This window comes from Lithobates pipiens, unplaced genomic scaffold (assembly GCF_037356315.1).
Source record: "Lithobates pipiens isolate NorthernLeopardFrog02 unplaced genomic scaffold, aLitPip1_a1.2 Scaffold_13, whole genome shotgun sequence".
Lineage (NCBI taxonomy): Eukaryota > Metazoa > Chordata > Amphibia > Anura > Ranidae > Lithobates > Lithobates pipiens.
The window spans coordinates 203,794,962-203,818,477 of NW_027507718.1; the positions used below are offsets into that span (position 1 = coordinate 203,794,962).

General features: G+C 45.0%; 1 protein-coding gene across 4 annotated transcripts in view; it reads right to left on the reverse strand.

The window, feature by feature from the left end:
- Window positions 1-6,084: 6,084 nt before the first annotated feature.
- The window catches only part of CENPC (centromere protein C), a 522,895-nt gene continuing 505,463 nt past the window's right edge, over window positions 6,085-23,516 (reverse strand). For all 4 annotated transcript variants that reach the window (XM_077476133.1, XM_077476132.1, XM_077476131.1 and 1 more), the window contains 2 exons: window positions 15,241-15,331; window positions 6,085-8,390 (listed from right to left, as the gene is read on the reverse strand). In XM_077476133.1, coding sequence (XP_077332259.1) covers window positions 8,311-8,390; window positions 15,241-15,331 — 171 coding nt within the window. In that variant the 3' untranslated portion in view covers window positions 6,085-8,310. The remainder of the gene's footprint in view (window positions 8,391-15,240; window positions 15,332-23,516) is intronic.

The window sequence follows — 23,516 nt, forward strand, 5'->3', positions numbered from 1 at the left end:
TCCCTAATTGGCAGAGTTAACTTGCTGAAAATGAAAGTTTTGACGATTTTTTTGTATTTTTTACGAAATTCGCCAATGTGGATCCCGTGCTCTTTTTTTTTCGGAGAGTTAACAGCATGTTCAGTTCCTTTTTGTGGGCCGCTGCACAACCCAGAATAAGTCTCCGCGTTTTGCAGGAGCCCTGGGGTCAAGGCGGCCTGACACTGCCGGATCTCTTTAAGTATTTCATAGCTGGGCAGATGGTGGTCGCCAGGCGCTGGTTAGCAAGGGATGACGGGGACTCAGCAACGGTTCTAGAGGCAGCCCTTCTGGGATCGTGCGAAGGTCTATCCTACTTGGTATACAGGGGCCCACGGGCTTCACAGTCTCTGATGGCTTCAATGCGAGTAACGGTGAGAGCTTGGGAAAAGGCACAGGTCTTGATGAAGCACACAGTGGAGAGAGTTGGTCACCAGACACCCCTCTTTGGTTTAATACTAGACTGCCACATTTTGGTGCAATCCCTGACCCAGTGATCTGGGCCAGGGTTGGCATTAAACAACTGAAACATGTAGTGGGGGGGACTACTTATGTTTGACCAACTGAAAGTTAAATATAACCTTCCAAATTGGTACCTTTTTCGATACCTCCAGTTGCGGCATGCCTTTCTCTCGCAGTTCGGTTCTGAGGTGCTGGAGCTGATGTGGTCTCCACTAGAGAGGTTGCTGCGGACGGAGGACTTGCTGAAGCCCCTGTCTGCAGTCTATAAAGAGCTGTTCGTAGACAGGCCAAAACCGGTGAAAAAATGTAGGGACACTTGGAGCGCCCTAGTGACAGACTTCGGGGGGGGGAGGACTGGGACGACATGTGGGATCACCCATTTCAAACCCTGGTATCAGTCAGAGACAGACTTATTCAATTCAAAATTCTCCACAGGGTGTATTATACCCCTGTAAGACTAGCTAGGATGTATGGTACGGGATCGGCGGGATGCTGGCGCTGTACAGCTGATCACGCTGACTTTGACCATATATTCTGGCAGTGCCAGCAGATCGGGGACTTTTCGAAGGGAGTGACGCACACCATACAAACAGTACTCTCGGTGCCGATTCCTCTTACAGTTGTGGCATGTCTGCTGGGGCTGGTAGAGGAGTTAGCGCCTTGTAGGGCGCAGAGAACTATGATTTCCTTGTCCTTATTTTATGCATGCAAAGCTATTCTGTTATGTTGGAAAAAACCTGAACCGCCTATGGTATCATATTGGAAAAGCTTGATAAATAAAGCACTACCATTCTATAAGGCTACATATCTAAGTAGGGGATGCCCCAATAAATTTGAGAAAGTGTTGCAGGGCTGGTTGGATAACAAGGACACTTTGAATTAAATTCCTAGGTGGGGCGGGTGACCCCCCAACCAACTGGCTGGTTTAGGGGGCAGGGTGCTGCTCTAAGTCTTATTGGCTCCTTACTTTTCTCCAGGGGTCAGGAACACCATTACTGATGGGTAGTAAGCTTTCTGAGGGGTACAGCTGGTGTACATGGTATGTGATTTGGTGTTATTGGAGGGCTGCGCGGGAGAGGTTTTTGGGGGGGGGGGGGGGAGGGAGGGATGTGGAGCATATGTTTTGTATTACATGTGTTGAAAACCGTTAATAAACACAAATTTGCAAAAAAAAAAAAAAAAGTTTGACTGCACGATCCCTCCAGAAAGATCTGGCAGACACTGGAGTTGTGGTACACTATTCACTATAAAGAGATACTTGTACAAATATGGTCTTCATGGAAGAGTCATCAGAAGAAAACCTCTTCTACGTCCTCACCACAAAAATCAGCGTTTGAACTTTGCAAATGAACATATAAACAAGCCTGAGGCATTTTTGAAACAAGTTCTGTGGGCCGATGAGGTTAAAATAGAACTTTTTGTCCGGAATGAGCAAAGGTACGCTTGGAGAAGAAAGGGCACAGAATTTAATGAAAAGAACCTCTGTCCAACTGTTAAGCATGGGGGTGGATCAATCATGCTTTGGGGTTGTATTGCAGCCAGTGGCACAGGGAACATGTCACGAGTAGAAGGAAAAATGGATTCAATAAAATTTCAGAAAATTTTGGATGGTAACTTGATGCCATCTGTGAAAAAGCTGAAGTTAAAGAGAGGATGGCTTCTACAAATGGATAAGGATCCTAAACACACCTCAAAATCCACGGGGGATTACATCAAGAGGCGTAAACTGAAAGTTTTGCCATGGCCTTCACAATCTCCTGACCTCAACATTATTAAAAATCTATGGATAGACCTTAAAAGAGCAGTGCGTGACAAATAGCCCAGAAATCTCAAAGAACTGGAACACTTTTGTAAGGAAGAATGAGCAAAGATACCTCAAACAAGAATTGAAAGAATCTTGGCTGGCTACAAAAAGTGTTTACAAGCTGGGATACTTGCCAAAGGGGGCAGTACAAGATATTAACTCTGCAGGGTGCCCAAACTTTTGCAGACACAATTTTTTTGTTTTCTGTAATTTTGAAAGTGTAAATGATGGAAATAAAATCTAACTTTTTTTGACATATTATAAGAATGTCTAATCTGTAATTTGATGCCATTTGGAGATTTTTCCATCTTTCCTTGATGATCCACACTCGCCTGTCACCACTTAGGGACCTAAGGCAAGTCACACAAAGTCCAATGCAAAAATGTTTGAGGGCGCCAAGAAAATGGCCAAACTACTAGAAAATGGCTGAAAGGCAAAAAACTGGCTGTGGCTACAAAAAAATGGCCGCAGCCCCAGGTAAATGGCCGCGGAGCACGTGGTGGCCTCCCCACGTCACACACAGCACAAACACCTCACCGTGGCACAGAAACAGGGAAGAGGGCAAGCGGACCTCCAATGCAACCTCCTCCCAGGACCCCGGCCAGGTACGTGCGCTGCACCACCATGTGCCCAGTCACACAGCGGCCCATAGCATGGGAAGGAGGGAAGGGACAGGGAGAGAAGAAAGTGAGAGACCCCATAGTCGTCCTCCCAGGGAATGCCCAGCTGCTCCATCCTGCTGAGACAGGTGGAACCATACTTACCCCTCCAGCAGGGACTGCTGGACACATTCCACAGACAGACCCATGACCTGAGCAGTCCGGGGTGGCTGTCGGCCACTGCACACTGTGACACAGACAGCAGTAGCCCCGTCATATGTGTGCGCTGGAGCATATAGCTCACCGGCCACACCTGGAATAGACGGGGCTTGATGTTGCCGACCCAGCGCATAGCTAGGGTCTGCTCACGCTCGATGGCAAGGCTGGAGAGACTACAAGGATCTATATTATCCAGCCTGTCACCCAGTCCGGCTGTTGATTGTAGATCACAGGAATCAAAAATGCAGAAAAAAGGAAAAAATTCCCAGGACCAATGGTCCCACTGGGAGCCAGGCCCTACTCCTACACTAGGCAGAAAAAAACTGAGCTGCTGGATGCAGTGTGAGGGGTTATAGCCAGAAGGACCTCCCCCTGGGCGGTACTGTGCAAGTGTTGCTGTTTTAACACTTTCTGCCTAGTCCTCTCCTAAAGGGGCGATACAACCCTAAGGTCAAGGTGAGCTGCTGTCTCAGTCAATGAATGATAGAGAAATATGTGAATCGGCAAAACTCTGAGATGTGTGCAAACCTGGTGGCCAACTGCAAGAAACGTCTGACCTCTGTGATTGCCAACAAGGGTTTGGCCACCAAGTACCAAAGCATGTTTTGCGAAGGGATCAAATACTTATTTCACACATTAAAACACAAATCAATTGATAACATTTTTGAAAAGCATTTTTCTGGATTTTTTGGTTGTTATTCTGTCTTACTGTTAAAATAAACCTACCATTAAAATTATAGACTGATCATTTCTTTTTCAGCGGGCAAACATACAAAATCAGCAGGGGGTGAAATACTTTTGTCCCCTCACTAAGTATGCACACCCTTAAAGTAATACTTTGTTGAAGCACCTTTTGATTTTATTACAGCCCTTTTTGGGTATGAGTCTGTCAGCATGGCACATCTTTACTTGGCAATAATTTCCCACTCTTCTTTGCAAAAACACTCCAAATCTTTCAGTGAGGACATCTGTGCACAGCCCTCTTCAGAGCACCCCACATCTTTTCAATCGGATTCAGGTCTGGGCATTTCAAAAACTTTAAATCTTCTTCTGGTGAAGCTATTCCTTTGTTGATTTGGATGTAAGCTTTGGGTCGTTGTCATGCTGAAAGATGAAGTTCCTCTTTATGTTCAGCATTCTAGCAGAAGCCTGAAGGTTTTGTGCCAATATAGACTAATATTTGAAACTGTTCATAATTCCCTCTACCTTGACTAAGGCCCCTGTTCTAGCTGAACGAAAACAGCCCCAAAGCATGATGCTGCCACTATCATGCTTCACTGTGGGTATGGTGTTCTTCTGGTGATGTGCAGTATTTTTGCGGCAAACATATCTTTTGGAATTATGGCCAAAAAGTTAAACCTTGGTTTCATCAGTCCATAATACATTTTCCCACATGCTTTTGGGAGACTTCAGATGTGTTTTTGTAAAATTTAGCCAAGCTTGGATGTTTTTGCTCAAAAAAAGGCTTCCGTCTTGCCACTCTATCACATAGCCCAGACATATGAAGAATATGGGAGACTGTTGTCACATGTACCACACAGCTAGGGCTGCAACTAACAATTATTTTAATAATCGATTAGTTGGCCGATTCTTTCGATTAATCGGATAATAACCTTAAAAAAAAAAGTGTTGTGTATAAATTAGTTAATATGTAAAGTTTAAAATAAAAGGCAATTTCTTCTTAAATAGCTATATGCAGTATTAAATCTTAATAACAGATAGAAGAGATATACTGTACATACTATTAGAGTTGAATCTGGTAATGATCAGACTCAGAGAGCAATTTTTTTATTTAAAGAAAAAAAAATTAAAGACAGTTTTGTCGATTTTTAGACAGAAGTGTAATATATACAATGTATGACAGACTCCCTTGTCATAGGCATTTGGCTTGATAAAAGCTACCTACGCCTGCTGTCACTTATGCTGGCCATACAAAAACAATGTCTTCCTTAAAAAAATATATATATATATATATATTTTAAGAACGTTTGCACAGAGCAGCCCTAATTCTCCTTTTCTGGGGTCCTCCTACTGCCTTCAGAGTGCCTCAATAGCAAGCTGCATACTATGAAAATAGTTGACAACTATTTTCATAATAGATTAGTTGTCGATTAATTGATTCGTTTTTTTCTGCCCTACACACAGCCAGTACTTGCCAAGATATTCCTGCAGCTCCTTTAATGTTGCTGTAGGCCTCAGTTTTCTTCTCGTCTTTTGATCAATTTTGGAGGGACATCCAGTTCTTGATAATGTCACTGTTGTGCCATATTTTCTCAACTTGATGATTACTGTCTTTACTGTGTTCCATGGCATATCTAATGCCTTGGAATTTATTTTGTACCCTTCTGACCTTTTAATAATGAGATCCCTCTGATGCTTTGGAAGCTCTCTACGGACAATGGCTTTTGCTGTAGGATGCGACTAAGAAAATGTCAGGAAAGACCTACTAGAACAACTGAACTTAATTTGGAGTAATCAGAGGCACTGATTATGGCAGGTGCGTACTGACTCCTATTTAACATGAGTTTTAATGTTATTGCTTAATTCTCAACACAGCTACCTCCCCAGTTATAAGAGGGTGTGCACACTTATGCAACCACATTTTAGTTTTTACTCCCCCCCACCCCCCAAAAAACATTTTTTTTTATTGAGTTGTACAGTTTATAGGTCACATTAAAGGTGGGAAAAAGTTCTGAAATTATTTATCTTGGTCTCATTTTTTTACATCACAGAAATCTGACGTTTTAATAGGGGTTTGTATACTTTTTATATCCATTGTATATGTTGGAAATGCTGCTGCAACCCTTAGCTTTCCAAGTTAGGTGAATGCTGGAAATGTAAACATAAGTGCCCTATGCAGCTGGACCTTACGTAATAGCATGTACTTACATGTAGCTGGTGTATATACAGTAAAACTAGGGCACTCATTGAGAAGCAATACTGTTAACACAAATTAACAAAATAAAACAAAATTACACAAAGTTGCAAAACTGTGTTTAATTTACATAGATTTAGAATGCAATGCTGAAAATACTACATTACCGTTCCAATCTACAAACACAAGTAAAATTTAAGTACAACTACACCAACGTGAGTAACTTTTAAATACAACTACACCAACATGAAAAAATTTAACAGGTCCAGATACAGAATTAAAACTCAAAACATGTACAATATTAACAGTTTCTTAAAGGACAAGTTTACATTCCTACAAAAAAAACACCCCCACCTTGCCCCCAAACCTAATTAAAACCAGACAACTTATTTAGCTTTGTTTTGCACAGTGATGGCAGTTTTTTCTTTTTTTTTTGCTCTGGTCTGTATATTATTTCAGTGCTGGTTGCTACTCTTTAGTATGTCCCTATAAACTTAAGAGACCATGCCCTATACAATCAAATTTTACAATTTCCTTCATATTTACCAAAAACTATGTAGTAAGCTTAATTTGGTAAAACTAAAGGAGATTGTATACATACAAACTTTAACAGAGATGCTAGAAGATGGTTTTGCGGTAGATTAGGTAAGGTGCCTAGAGTCGGCAGGTGTGTTTTTTTTTTTGTTTTGTTTTTTACAACTGTGAACTTCTTCCATTTACTTCCAAAACTTAAATTTCAGTAAAGACTGTTAGAACAGCACACGCTAGCTGTTTATAGTTTACCGAGATACAACAAATGTGGACTCCACAGATCTTTTTTTATGGTTCCTTCAAGTTTTTGTATAAGAAGGTGCTCAAACTGGTTTTCACTATAGGTCATTTACCATTTTGCCAGATACGGTTAAATATTTATGTATACAATAGAAGACATAATTGGAACAAAATAATGCAACTGTGCATTTTACACCCCACCTATTATACAAATAGTATGACAATGTAGGTGGTCCTTTGTAGCCTTTGGCAGAGGGCATCATTTCTAACCCTGTGGACTGATCCAGCTCTAGAAGGGACCAGTTTTCTCTGTTACTGAGCTAGTTGTGAAGAAAGTAATGCCAAACTATGCATGTTGCAAACAATCCAATATGCTTTTTCTGGTTTCCATCTATTGGTATCCCTCCAATCCCTATAATCCTGGTTGCAAGGCCATGTTCTCACTATGTGGCTAGCAAATCCACCCTTTACAACCAGAGTGATCTTGCAGGAGACCATTTACTGCTTAGGCGCAATTAGTTAAACGCAACTTCAGGTCAATTTTTCAGGATTTAAATTCTGTACAGTTTGTCCTGCAATAAGTGACACACTTATTAAGATTTGAACCTTGAGAGAATATGGTTTGCAATCTCAAAAAAACACAAAAAGCAATAAAATATTTTGGCATGGTTTCTGTATTTTCTTGCAAATAAGCTAAACATCAGGCAACTAAAAGCATATATAAGTTACATAAACATTCCCTCCCATTTTTCAACATGCATTTACTAGTGCTATACTTACTGCTCCAACCGCCAACCATACCCAGCTTACAATTCCGGTACTTTCAGGTACAGGATGCATGCCCCCCCCAATGCAGAGCTTGGCGCTTATAGGGCCAGTGGCCAAGCCCAAATGCCATGCCTTGGGTGCACATAGCATAGCACACAAATTGACTTTCATACAATGTCAATTTTTTCACAAACACTGATGGTATTTGGAGTAATGGAGGGTAACCAAGGTGGCAAATGTGGGTGCACAGCAGAGAGATTTTTTTTTTTTTTTTAAATACAGATCAACTTCAACTATTAACACAAGCTTAACTTTGAATCTCCCTGTGCCACCTACCTGTTTATCAAGCAGCAATACAGCATTGCCAACTGAAGATTAATTGCCCAATTCGCAGACATATTACACAAGATATAACAAAGCTTAACAAGTAACATGCATATCACCTGCCCGACTGCGCAATGTGCAAAATAGTTTACGTGTTTTTCAACTGTGCAATCAGCTGAATGGCTGCAGAGTCTGATTTTCCTATTTGCTGAGAAATTCTAAATACCATCATAACTCTAGAGCTCTCATAAGCCCCTGCAGCAGTCACCTTGAGTAGGTATATAAGAATGGGCTTTCTTATCGACTGCCCAATTCACCCCAAAAAGGTATGTGGGCAATTAGAGCAGAGTATCTTTCTCGTCAAATTTAGTAAACTTCAGAAGCACAACTATTTTGGTGTTATGATGTGGCATGTAACTGTAAAAAAACAAAAACATCCTATTGTTCCCTTTAAGGGTGAAATCAGTTTTTCATTTAGCTGTAGTCTTGAGCTGTGTGAAAACAAGCTCCACGTCTTCAGTGCCAAAGTTTTGGATATGATATGTGTTACCTGAATAAAACAGAAAACGCACATCGTTATTTTCATTGAATGCTTATAAACAACTGGCAAAACTGGTTTTTATAAATGAATTTCCATTATTACCTAAACCACAATTCCTAGAAAGTTCTCTAAAGAAGTGTCTGCTTATGTTAGCATAGATACTATTCATCAAACCTGCGGGAAGGAAAAACTAGAATTGTCTACGTACTCATGGACAGTGCAACCAGGGTTGGTGCAAGGATTTTTGACACCCTAGGCAAAACCTAATTTTTGACACCTCCTTGGCTCCACCCAACTCCACCCCTGCCTACAGTGACGGGGGTGGAGATTTTTGTGGCGCCTCTCTCCACCTGATTGTTCAGGCGTGGTCTGCAGGCCTGCATCTGTGCCTCTAGATGCGGCTTAAAGATAGATAGTGGCGCCACTGGCTCGCTGCCTCACGCCAGCCATGGTCCACAGGTATACGGACAGGCTAGGGAAGTATACAGACAGGCTAGGGTAGTATATAAACAAGCAAAGGTACAATCAGCCTGCCTATAGATGTTTCCAATTGCAGGTGGTCCCTGCTGAACCATTCAAAATGTGATCTATGGCCAGCTTAAGGATGCATTTCACTGTCCTTCCTTCAATGATCATCATCACAATAATGACACAAAACAAGTTCTGTGGATCAAAGCATCTGTACTGTTTGATCATCATGATGATAATGATGATCACTTTTGGCTGCTCCCTGCTGTATTTTATAACATAGGCAACGGTCGGGGCAAGGAGAAAGGTGTGAGTGTGTATACCAGGGGTGTCCAAACTTTTTTAAAAGAGGGCCAGATTTGATGAAGTGAACACACACGAGGGCCGACCATTGAACCATTAAAATTCTGTCTGTGTGTTTGTTCAAGCACTAATACACTGCCAAGCAAGAATTCTCTTGCCTCTGCTCTTTAGGGGTACCATTAAGAATTACACACATTGGGAAACGTAGGGTGCTTTTGGTGCAGTTCAATAAAAATAAAAAAAGATTGGGGACTTCTTTCCCTGCATTTTTGTGGGTAGGGAAGCCCATTGGAATGAATGGGCTTCCCTACACGCAGCACCCAGCCACACAGATGTGAACCAAGGGCTTGTTCACATGTCAGGTTGGAGGGGCAGTAAAACTACAAGGTTAAGCTGTGTTTACCACCCCCAACTTCTCCCCCTTTAGCTGCAGAGGGAACAGCTCACCAAATGGGATCCCTTTGCATTCCGATCCCCGCAGGCAAACTCAAGCTGCCATGCTACTCCCTCTCTTCTATGGGGCGCAGGGTGGAAGTTTTAGTTTGCCTACTGGATAGGCAGACAGGTATTTTAAAAATCCGAATCCCAACGAGTGGCTAGGGGACCCAGATTTTGCTGCTATACCTTTATATAATAGCGTCTCAGGTAGGCCAGGGTGTCACGTCCCATATGAATGTCATTTTTAAAGCAATTGGAAAAAAAGAAATAGTATTTTTTTAGGCATCAAATAAAAAATGCATAAAATAGTAATTTTTACTAGAACACCACATAAAAACTAATAAAAACAAGGCTGCTGTCATTTAAATGGACCACCAATCAATAAACATGTCCTATATGAGCTGGCGAAACAAGTGTAGTAATTGAATAGAGAAGTGATGGAACAGGGAGGGTTAGAATTAACATATTTAACGTAAAGCCTTGTTAAAAAAAATTGTATTTTTGTACTCACTGTAAAATCCTTTTCTCTGTAATTCAACGACCGACACAGCTCCTCTCTGTAACTAATTGGGTTGTTTAGCCTGCCATTAGGAGAACTAGGCAAAATTGTTACACAATACACAGAACTTTCAGTCCCTCCCCAGGGGGGTGGACCCTGTGCTATCAACCCTCCCCACTGCTCCCAGCAGATTCAGGACGTCAACAAGCAGTATAACGTAGAGAAAAGGAGGGGTGGGTGCTGTGTCGGTCGGTGAATGACAGAGAAAAGGATTTTACGGTCAGTACAAAAATCCTATTTTCTCTTATATGCACCGACCGACACAGCTCCTCTCTGTAACTAAATGGGACATCCCCAAGCAGTGCCAAACGAGGGGTGGGAAAAAAACAGCATAAAAACCTCATCCACCATGGCAAGTGGGAACTAGGGAAACTAAACCCACAAAAAAACAGCAGTGTGTGGAAAAACAGCACCATATAACCGGATATCGCCAACAGGAGTGATCCCCAAGACCGCAACATTGCGGAAGTAATGCAACAGTGCATTAACAAAACAGTACTGCGTTTTTATCGAAAAACCAGGAAAAAAAAAATCGATTGCAACTACAAGGCCACCTGCAAAACTTAGCGGCCAAAATGAGCATCAGCCGATGCACTGACGTCTACCTTGTAGAACTTGGTAAACGTATGGACAGACGACCAGGTCGCCACCTTACACACCTGAGTGACAGACACTTGGTGTCGGAAGGCCCAAGATGTTCCGATTGCTCTTTTAGAGTGGGCCATGACTGGAAAGGGGGGCACCTGCCCCTTCAAGGCGTAGGCTTGGACTACAATCTGTCTGATCCACCTGGAAATGGTGGCCGACGAGAACGCCATGCCTTTCTTAGGCACCGAAACAAACAGTGAGCCTGACTTCCGAAAGGGAGCTGTGGCAGACAAGTACACCTTCAGAGCACTAACCACATCGAAAGCGTGAAGGGCCACCTCCTTGGGATGCTTCGGCTTACACAACAATAGTAATACAATGTCCTCATTGATATGAAAAGCCAAAACCACCTTTGGTAGAAAGGACAGTTGCGGACGCAACAACACCTTATCTCTGTGGACGACCAGATAAGGCGACTTGCAGGACAAGGCCGCCAATTCCGAAACCCTCGTGGCTGATGTGATGGCCACTAGAAAAACCACCTTCTGTGAAAGGGTCAACTGGAGAATCTCCCTGATATTCTCAAACGGCGGCTTCTGAAGCGCCAACACCAGGTTCAAATCCCATGGGGGTAACGAAGGACGCTCCGGAGGGACTACATGTCGTACCCCCTGAACAAAGGTACTCACTAATGAGTGGGATGCTAGGGGTTGCTGAAAAAAGACAGCCAGGGCTGAAATTTGCCCCTTTGATGGTGCTCAATGCCAATTTCTGGTCCATTCCATGCTGAAGAAACAGCAGGATCCTGGATATAGAAAAGGAGCGCGGATGCCACCCTTTCTCCTCACACATGAAGATGTAGGCCTTCCAGGTACGATGGTAAAGCTTCCGTGAAGATTTCTGCTCCCTCAGAATAGTTGGAATCACTGAATCTGACAGACCCCGGTTCCTCAGCACCTGGCTCTCAATAGCCATGCCGTTAAAGCCAGCGATGGTAAAGCAGGGTGAAATATTGGACCTTGAGATAGGAGGTCCTCCCTCAGTGGCAGTCGCCAGGGAGCGTCTGCCACTAGACGCACCAGGTCTGTGTACCAGGGCCGCTGAGGCCAATCTGGGGCAACCAGGATTACTGGAATCTCCTTGGCTTCCCCTGCGAAGCAGACGTGGCAACAGTTTCAGTGGACGAAAGGCGTAGATCAGCTGGTACTGATCCCACGGAGCCACCAGCGCATCTGACGCGACTGCCCACGGATCTCTTGTCCTGGACACGAATCTCAGCACCTGCCGATTGAGACGGGAGGCCAATAGATCCACATCTGGTGTTCCCCATTTCAGGCACACCAGCTGGAATATCTCCGGATGCAACGCCCATTCTCCCGGGTCCAGCATCTGACGACTCAGTCCGCCTGACAATTTTCCACCCCTGGGATGTAAATGGCTAACAGGGCCGGAACGTGTCGCTCTGCCCACGAACTATGTAAACGACCTCCCGATCGGACGCCCTTGAAGATTCATCGACGAAGTGTGGAGGCACAGCCTGATCGCTCTCAATTAGAGCAGATTGATCAGCAACTTGGATTCCTCCCGCGACCAGAGGCCCTGAGCCAACTGAATCCCCATCACCCCACCCCAGCCGGACAGACTGGCGTCCCTAGTGGTCACCGTCCAGTTAAAAGGAAGGAACTATTTTCCAGACAGAATCACCGGGGACCTTTTAGGGCGGCACAGTGGTGTAGTGGTTAGCACTCTCACCTAGCAGTAAGGGTCGCTGGTTCAAATCCCAACCATGACACTACCTGTCTGGAGTTTGCATGTTCTACCCTGTGCCTGCGTGGGTTTCCTCCGGGTACTTCGGTTTTCTCCCACACTCCAAAGACATGCAGGTAGGTTAATTGGCTTCTGTCCAAAATTGACCCTAGTATATGAATGGGGACCTTGGATTGTGGGCTCCTTGAGGGTAGGGATCGATGTGAGTGTGCAATGTACAAGGATAGGGACAATTGTGGACACTCACTCAGGTTGAACTGGATGGACTGGTGTCTTTATTCAACCTTACTAGCTATGTAACAGTATAGTAGCGTGGCATGGGGAACCGGGGACCTCAACCACCAGATGAGGGAGTCCCTGACTGGTTGGCTCACCTGGATCTGCCGATTCAGGGACAATGGAGAATTGTCCCATTTCGTCAATATCTCCTTCTGCAGGACTGTGGTGTGGAACTGGGCATAAGGTACTGCCTCGAAGGAGGCCACCATGAGTCCCAGCACTCGCATGCAAAAGCGGAGCGACGACCACTTGCGGTTCATCAGTAGATTGACAGCAGACCTGAGAGTCAGCAATTTGTCTGAGGGGAGAAAAACCCTTGCTTCCCTGGAGTGCAACAGTAACTCCAGTTACTCCAGACGCTGAGTTGGTACAACCACCGACTTCTTTAGGTTCAACTGCCTCGGCCTTCCTGTCTGTGGGATCCTTGAATGCAGGAGTCCCCTCAACCGGGATAGTGGTTACTTTATTTAACCTGGATACTGGGGGGTCCACGACCGGAGGAGCCGACCATTTTTTGAGAAGGCTTTCCTCAAAGGGGTAAAGCACCGCCAAGTTTTTGGGGACCAAAAAGGTCCGTTGCGGGCGACCCCATTCCCTGTAGATTAATTTGTCACAATAAGTCAAATACAGGAACACCTTAGATGAACGTGCTGGCTTGTGGGACCCAAAAGGGACCGGTACATCAGCAGAGGGATCTGCTGGCTCCTGAATCTTCAGGGTATCACGCATAGCTGTGATAAGCGCTCCAACAAGGGCTTTGTCGTGCCCAGACCCGGAACCATCCTCCCTGTCCCAACGGTCCTAGTCAGCCTCGTCTGATAGGTCAGAGCTGGGGTCACCAGCTGCAGCAGGGCCAAAGTCTGCATCAGAGCTCTTCCCCAGAGGACGGGGGGGGGGCAGGGGCCTCTTGTGTGCATCCTTCCTTCCACGTGCCGCCTCTATCTTAGCAACAAAAGCGTTAAGGACCGCCGTCAGGGTGTCCATGCGCACCGCACTATCTGCAGGTGACCTGGTTGCTATAGCCTGGATTTCGGGGGAAGAAACACCAGTTTCTGAAGCCATGCTGACACCCTAGCCTGTCTGCCACCTGCAAGGGGACTTAGGACAGTGAAGGTCCCACCCTCCTGCTGCCGCCGTGTGGGGGGGACGGGTACTTAGCGCCAGACTCACCACCCTGGGGTGTTCTGTGAATGCCACTAGCCGTGCCTGTAGTCCCTAGGAGGTTACCCACATGCAGAGTGGAGAAAACTGTGTTGGCAGCAGCCGTCTATAATAGGGGTGAAACGTTCTGCAGAGCTTGCTTCAGCGTTCAGCAAAGAGCCATCCAGCGTCCTGTACACACAGTGGACACAGGAAACTGTGAGAGCACATGTAAAGCTGTCACAAGAGAACTGCGGTGAAAAGAGCGCTCGGGCTTCAGGAAAATGGTCACCAATGCAACTAATAGGAGAAACCCATAGAAGATGGCTGCTGAGGCTCACAAGGAAAACCTGCCTTTCCCAAAGTCAAGATGGCCGCCGGACAGCACCATGCGGTGACAGGACAAACCCAGAACAATGCTGCCTGCCTACAGCCAGAACACCTCCACAGACACTTTTTGGGACCCCCCAGACCGGGACCAGGACCAACGCTAGCCGCACCCCGCCCCACAGGTGAGACCCAGCGAATCCCCCACACACACACCGACCGCAGCGCATGCAGCCACCCCCCTCAGAGGGGAGATAGAGACTAAGGAGAGAAGATGAGGTGATGTGGCCCCCGAATCGACCCCCCAGGGAATGCCCAGCTGCTCACCCCACTGAAGCAGGGAGAGCCGTACTTACCAGTCCTGAAGAGCTGGGGGACATTCCATCACAGACCTACTCCTGCGGAGTTACAGGGTAGCTGTTGGCCCGGTATACTGTGATCCAGACATCAGTAGCCCAGTCATATGCACACCCTGGAGCATTGAAGCTCATCGACCACCTCTGGAGCTGAGGCATGTCGTGGCCTGCCGAGCCTTAGCTGCGGCCTGCACACGCTCGATGGCCGGACTGGGGAGACTACAAGGATAATCATTAACCAGCCTGCCACCCAGCCGGCAGTGGATAGAAGATCCCAGGATCTTTCATCTTGCGCAAAAAACATAAAAACCTGCAGCAAAAACATGGACCAAAAGGGCCCGCAGGGTTCCTAGGTCATTCTCCTTACTAGGCAAAAAAAAACTGAAGCTGCTAGGAGCAGTGGTAAGGGTTGATAGCACGGGGCCCGCCCCCCTGGGGCAGCATTAAAGTTCTGTGTATTTTTTAACAATTTTGCCTAGTTCTCCTAATGGCAGGCTAAACAACCCATTTAGTTACAGAGAGGAGCTGTGTCGGTCGGTCGGTTTTAAGAGAAAAAAAAAAAAAAAAGTAGCCACTGAGTTACTTTAGCTGAAAATAATTTGGATTTCTCTTTATTAACTCTTTAGTCACTTACATGGGGGGATGTAAAAGAAGTCGCCACTCTCTAAAGTGTAGAATGATTTGTGTAGTTTCAGCACGATTCTCCCCCTGACAACGTAGAATACCTGAGAAAAATAGAGAAAAAAACATTTTTGAGAACATGCATAGGTTAGTGACACTTTGCTCTTTCAGCACACATGCTCTGATATTTTAACTACTTCCCACCCGGCCAATGTACATATACGGCTGGGTGGGGGCTCTCTGCTTCTGACTCCTGATGCGCTTGTGTCACTGGGACACGGCGCATCTTCCTATCGGCAGGATTGGCCCTCCTGATCACATGATGGCCGGGTCCAATCACAGCCATCATGTGATGTAAACAAACAGCTGGTTGCTAGGCAATCGGCTCCCTTTCTCCTCATACGGAAGTTGTCGCTGAGGAGAGCGGATCACTGCAGCCGGCTGGTGATCAGTGAGTATGAGCTGTTTTTCACAGCTTTTTACTCACTGATTGCCAGTCTAGTGTAAACACAAACGTAAAGCACACGTCCCCAAATAAAAACACCTGCCTCCCCACATATGTCCCACTAAAATCACATGTCCTAATGATTATCTGCACACATATGTCCATGATCACCTGCACACATCTGTACATGATCATTTGCGTACATATGTCCATGATCACACAAACCAATTATTATACACTTAATGGAATTTTTTTACCAAAAACATGTAGCAGAATACATTTTGGCTTAAATTTATGACAAAATAAGATTTTATTGGATTTCTTTTAAAGGAGAAAGAAGAAAAAAAAATTTTTTCCCCCAATTTCTGTGCTTTTTTCGCTTATATCGCAAGAAATAAAAAACGGAGTCGTGAATAAATACCACCAAAATAAAGCTCTATTTGTGCGAACAAAATGATAAAAAAATGTATTTGGGTACAGCGTAACATGACCGCGCAATTGTCATTGAAAGCTGAAAAATGGTCTGGGAAGGAAAGGGGGCGAAAGTGCCCAGTATTGATGTGGTTTACTACTTAAGGACCGCATCCTGTATATATACGTCGGTACTTTGAAGAGGGATGTCTCGGTAACGGCAGCAGCTGCTGCCACAACCGAGATATCCTTCTTTACAGGAGGCGGCCTTGTTTACGATAATGGTGGTCTCTGCGGCGGGTTCGCTTGAGATCACTGTTATCGGGGGTGGGAGAGGTGCCCTCCGCCGCTTACCGGAGCCGTCGGAGGCAAACGGGTCCTTCTTGTTGCTGGATATGGAGACGAGTGAGGCTAAGATGGCCCCCACTCGTCTCTATACCATAGGAGGGCGGAAGTGACGTTTTGACTCTCTTAAAGGAACATTTTTTCAAATTACTTTTTTTTTTTTTTTTATTTAATTTAAGTCCAAATATGAGATCTGTGGACTTTTTGACACCAGATCTCATATTTAAGAGGACCTGTCATGCTTTTTTCTATTACAAGGGATGTTTACATTCCTTGTAATAGGAATAAAAGTGATCCATTTTTTTTTTTTAAACAGTGTAAAAATAAATAAAATCAAGTAAAATAAATAAGAAAAAAACCACAAACATTTTTAAAACACCCCGTCCCGATGAGCTCGCGCGCAGAAGCGAATGCGTACGTGAGTAGCGCCTGCATATGAAAACGGTAGTCAAACCACACATGTGAGGTATCGCTGCGATCGGTAGAGCGAGAACAATAATTCTAGCCATAGACCTCCTCTGTAACGCAAAACATGCAATCTGTAGAATTTTTTAAATATCGCTTATGGAGATTTTTGAGGGTAAAAGTTTGATGCCATTCCACGAGTGGGCACAATTTTGAAGCGTGACATGTTGGGTATTAATTTACTCGGCGTAAAATTATCTTTCACAATATAAAAAAATTGGGCTAATTTTACTGTTGTCTTATTTTTTTATTCAAAAAAGTGAATTTTTTTCCAAAAAAAAAGTACACTTGTAAGACCGCTGCGCAAATACGGTGTGAAAAAAAGTATTGCAATGACCGCCATTTTATTCTCTAGGGTGTTAGAAAAAAAAAAAAAACAATATATAATGTTTGGGGGTTCCAAGTAATTTTCGAGCAAAAAAAAATGTTTAAGCATGTAAACACCGAGTGAAAAAGAGGCCTGGTCCTTAAGTGGTTAAAGTATACTGTATCCAAATCTGACCACCAAGATTCTATGGCCAGATGTACTGCCTGAAACTTCCAAAGTTGATAGGCAAGGTCCTCTAACCTGGACCATCTCCCCTGGACAGAATCTTCTTCCAGGGATGCTCCCCAGCCTAGAAGGCTGGCATCTGTTGTCAACACCTTGCAGGATAAAGATTTTCCCTCCTGCTGGACAACCACCAATTTAGGCTCTGACCTATGTTGGGAGCCAAGCATATTGGAAACAAACAAGGCCTGAATCCTCTTTATTCCAGACCAACAGGATGGTGTCTTGAAGCAGTCTTTGAATAAAACTGCGCGTAAGGGACAGCCTTGAAGGAGTCCACCATTTCCCCTAAAAATCTCCTGCTACCCAAATGAAATAATTTTCCTTTCCTGATAAGTTGACTTAGTCCTACAATGGAACGGATTCACGCCTGGGGTAAGAATACCTTCTTCTGTATGGTATCTATAACCAGCCCCCAAGTAACCTCCTTGATGGTTTTAAGGAGAATCTTGCTAGGATGAGAATCCAACCTAGAGATTTCAGCTATCTACAGCTGAGATCAGACTCTGGTTTTATACCAGAGACTGAATGATCTATTCAAAGTAGATCTTCTAATAGGCAAGGACCGCTATGCCTCGAGCCTTTAACCTGGCTAAAGGAGGTGCCAGCATCTTTCAGAACACCCTATCACTGGAGATACTAGGCAAGTTGTAATACAACACTTCAGAACTTTTAGTTCCGCCCATGGGGCGGTCCCTAGGGCACAACCCCACAGCCTGCTCAGGCAGAACTCCGTACATCAACAAGCAGGAAAACGTAAAGAGAAAAAGGAGGGGCGGGTGCTGTGTTGGTCGGGGAATTGCAGAGAAAAGGATTTTGTACAAAAATCCTATTTTCTCTTATATTCACCGGCCGACACAGCTCCTCTCTAACTAAATGGGACGTCCCCAAGCAGTGCCAAACGAGGGGTGGGAAAAAAAGCATTAAAACTTCATCCACCATGGCAAGTGGGAACTAGTGAAACTAAACCCACAAAAAAAAGCAGTGTATGGAAAAAACACCACCACAGAACCGGGATACTCAACAGGAGAGATCCCCACAACCGCAACCATTTGGGGGGAAAGGAGGGAGTTAGGGACAGGGGAGAGAAGAGAGGGGGTGAGGAATCGACCTCCCAGGAAATGCCCAGCTGCTCCACCCTGCCAGGCAGGGAGAGCTGTACTTACCAGTCCTGAAGCTTGGAGACATTCCATGGTAGTCAGCTCCAGATCAGTACAGGGAAGACTACTGGCCTCGGCATACTGTGACACAGACATCAGTAGCCCGGTCATATGTACGCCCCGGAGCATAAAGCTCACCGACCACCTCTGGAGCTGAGGTATGTCGTGGCCTGCCGAGCCTTAGCTGCGACCTGCACACGCTTGTTAGCCGGACTGGGCAGACTACAAAGATAAGTGAACCAGCCTGTCACCCAGCCGCCTGTTGATAGAAGATCACAGGATCATTCATCTTGCGCAAAAAGCCAAGCTTCTGCATCAAAAAAACAAGGACTTATGGGCCCGCTGGGTTCCTAGGTCTATCTCCTTCACTAAGCAAGAAAAAACTTGAGTTCTGCCTGAGCAGGCTGTGGGGTTGTGCCCTAGGGACCGCACCATAGGCGGAACTAAAACTTCTGAAGTGTTGTATTACAACTTGCCTAGTATCTCCAGTGATAGGGCTAACAACCCATTTAGTTACATAAAGGAGCTGTGTTGGTCGGTGAATATAAGAGAAAAATAATTTTATATTTCAAACCACAGATTTTTGGTAAGCGGGAAACTTTGGCACATGGAGATATGCAACTCCCCTCCTTGCAGGATGGACACAGCCAATCGAATTATGAAAGGATAGGATGCTCAAATGCCGATTCAGATCTCCGAGATCTAGAGTGGGTCTTACCTCTCTGCTTGGCTCTGGGACCTTAAAAGGTTTGAGCCAAAAAACCCTGTTCCACTAAGGGAATCTCGGATATCACCGACTGGGATAATGGCTGATCCAAAGAACAGAAAGAGACACTTCACTTCTTTCTTTCTGTATTTTTTTTTCTAGAACCTTAGGAGCATTCTTTGAGGAGACGGACACTCTTGCATAGAGACTGCCATATCATCAGCCCCAAGGACCCCACAGGCAGTACCCAAACAGGACCCGAACCCAAGACCCTCAGATCGAAAGCCAACTGGGCCATCGGGGCTCTTGAAACTCTAGATGTAACCTAGAGGAAAAAAAAAATCGTAGAAATCACTTGAGAATCACAGGACCTTTCCCCTCACTCAAACGAGTGGGGGTGCTCCTTCATGAGAAGGCCTTAGCATTCTGCTTCATGGGCTTTCTGCTCCAAGATCCCGGCGCCGCCCCTGTCGAGACCGCCTAAAGGCAGATACCCCAGGCATTAGGAGAGGCTGCATGATTAAAGAGATCTGTTTAAACCTCCTTTATTGGTAAAGGGAGCTTTATCCCTTTTGGATGTACTTATCCACTCTAAATAGTCGTACCCGAGGAAGGGACACAGACTGGCTAAGGGTTTTCACTTGGTGCTTCAGCTGATCAATATCTCAGCCATGGACCTTTGCAAACATGAACTAGTCCAAGTTTAACCAATAGGGCTTAAAAGATCGAGTCCTTCACAGCATCTGTGAGACACGGTGCGTCAAATACACGAGCCCCTTGCCGGGCCTGCTGATCAGGCAGAACTTTCAGGTATCTCACACCTGTTCCTTAACCCCTTGGAGTCCACATTCCAATGCATTGGCGTGACTCAAAATGTGCTCCACCACAATAGTGGAACAGACGTTAAAGGGTTAATGGACTGAGCTACTCCAATTGCAGCCAGAACTGCAAAAGACATCTTGTCTTTAAAAAGGAAAATCCAACCGTAACTTGTTGGATCCTTTAACATTAGTGCATTATCCACTGGACATGCGAGACTCTGCTCACTGAGGTGATTGCAGCATTAATAGCTGGAACCTCCCATTTATTTCATAGAAATGTTCCCATTCAGAATATAGGTGGAGGAGGTTCAAATGAACCCTATTAGAGGTAGATGCCTCAACAGCCTGCGGGAGGCAAAAAAAGGGTTAAGTAAGGGAGTAGACAAACACCTGACTTGTGCGGCTACTTCCTCCCTGTTAGGATCCTCTGAAGAGGAAAAATAAGTATCTTCCAATATTTGGGAAGATCTACCTGAGTTTAGTCCTACTATGGAGAGACATAATAGCAATAATCTTTTAAATGGTAGAAGAAAAACCTGTTTGTATGAAATACACAGGGACAGAAGTGTTCTACCCTTGACGGCTTCATCTGACTTGCCGTATTTTTCTTTTTACCTCTCAGGGGAGGAAGAAAGACATTCTTTTGGAAGGGTTTTTAGTTTGTTGTATACCATTAACCCCTTAGAACCCTTAGAGGGGTTCCTGGTCCCTTTGTCACTCATAGCTTACAGTACAAAGCAGAGGCAGTACCAGCAAAAGAATGTTTCACTTGCTAGGCTATAGTACAGTACAATAACTGCTATTAGTCCTAGCTATACAGTACAATATGTTGCCAAAAGGAAAATGCCTGCGTCACCAAACCTGACCAGCAACCACTCTGCTCTGTCCCTCCACCGCCAGGCAGTAGCTTCTCTTACAGAGCTCTACTTCCTACACGTGTGGCTCGCATCTGATGCCGTTTAGCCATGCCCCCTTCCTGTCTCAAACAGGGAAGCGAATCTTCCGCGTGAGCACCGGCATCATGGCAGGCGGCAGCGGGGACCTCCGTTCGCAAGCGGCCGCGACTTGCCCAAAAACAACTTTTTTTCTTTTAAAGAAAAAGAGGCAGCTGGCTGGCATTCAAATAGATCAAAATCGCCAATCTGGGGCCCAGGAAGTGATCAGACCCGCCTTCATACCTAAGGGTCTGAGCTGGCTTGAACGGAGAGGAGAGTGGAGCTTCTGCTGTTTCCAGCATCAGAATGGTGAGTGACACATAGTAATGATATGACAACATAAATACATGGAAGGAGAGATTCCTTGCAGAAAATCTCCCCTACCTTTCCTCGCTGCAGGGCTTTATCAGAGATAAAAAACCCAATCTTTGCCATTCACGGTAGGCTCCGAGACATTGAAAGGAAACCTTCAGGAACAGGGGTACACTCAGGTAATCCCGCAATCCTAAACCTGCGAGAAGACCCTGTCAGTAAAAGTTTTATTGGCCTCACTACCAAAAAGTACAGGATCCCAGGGCCCAGCTTTAAAAGCATTCGCAAGCAAAACCTTGCGTCTTCAGATGACGAGGCCCAGGTACCGTTCATTTAGTCCATTACAGAGACATCAGAACGGATCCGGTCAGGATGGCTGGCTCTCAAAGGATTACTGCCCGTGGAGCTCAGTACACACATCCTTACACTTGCCCAACACCTTAGACACTGGCGAAAAAAACTGAGGACTCCCAGTAATGGGAGGGGTTATATGGGGGAAGTTCACGCCTTAAGGGGCGTGCCAGTGTCCAGCACCTGATATGCCGATATAACCCACAGTTATTACTATGGCTCTGTGTATATATATATATATATATATATATATATATATATATATATATATATATATACATACATATATATATACACACACACACACAGTGGTGTAGTAGGTAGCACTCTCCCCTAGTGGTAAAAATCTCGCCAGTTCAAATCCCAACCACAACATTACCTGCCTGGAGTTTGCATGTTCTCCCTGTGCATGCGTGGGTTTCCTCTGGGTACTCCGGTTTCCTCCCACACTCCAAAGACATGCTGGTAGGTTAATTGGCTTCTGTCTAAATTGGCCCTAGTATATGAATGTGAGTTAGGGACCTTAGATTGTAAGCTTCTTGAGGGTAGGGATCGATGTGAATGTACAATGTATATGTAAAGTGCTGCGTAAATTGACAGCGCTATATAAAAGCAGAGGCCCTAGAGAATATAATGGTGGGTGTTGCTGTTGTGCAGAGATCTTTTAAATGTGGTTTTTGGAATAAATACATAAGAATTTTAATGCAAAAAAGAAAAAAAATGCAGAACCCAATTTTTTTGGTAGGATATAAAAGATGATGTTATGCCGAGTAAATAGATGCCGAACTTGTCACACTTTAAAATTGTGCATGCTAGTGGAATGGCGCCAAACTTTGGTACTTAAACGCTATACTGCTGAAAACAGCATCTGCGACAGTGACACCCAGACTCAGAAGACCCAAGAGGTCACGATGGAAATCTACTAGTCTGTATGGAGACACAAGACTGTTGAAAGTGAGAAACTGAGGAAAGGGCAGGGAATTGAACTCCAAGTTGAAGCCATGCAACAGCATCTCCTGCACCCAGGTATCTGAATTGCAAGCTAAGCACCCGCAAAGGTAAACCGATGTCTTCATGCGAAGGAAGACTTGTCCGATTATGTGCCAAACTTTCAGAATTGACTGAGAGCCAAGCTGGAGGGGGCTCTAGGCTGAGGCCGAGGGAGTAAAACTAAAATGCTGTTTCTTGAAAGGCAATGAGGGGGAAAGGCCTTTGCAGTCTGCTTCCTAGGCTTCTCCTGTAAGCCTTTGTACACACAGTCGGAGATTCCGACTGTGTGTGGTCTGCATCAGACTGTTTCCGTTGGAATATCCGACGGACTAACTTTTTCCAACTTGCCGGTAAAATTTTCTGACAAAATGCTCCGATCGGACATACTCCGACGGACAAAGTGCCACGCATGCTCAGATCAAATTCCTAGACCAAAGCTATTGGCTACTAGCCTGAACGTAGTCCCGTAGTAATGAAATAACGTCATCACGTTACGTACCATCGGATTTTCCGACAACTGAGTCCGACCGTGTGTACGCAACATCACTTCCGGACCTCTTCCACAATTAATCAGACGGATTTGGTTGCCGGAATCTCCGACCGTGTGTACGGGGGTTTAGAAATTATGAGTGCTCTTGCCACCAGCAGCATCCTTCCCCCCCCCCCCCCGAGTACAGACAATTCCTGGAGTTTATTTTTAAGATAATGAAAATTATCATTAAAACAGAATAGAATGTATAGGCAATTGGAGTGTCTACTCTGAAACATAATAGCATAGGAAATACAGTACTGTGTAAT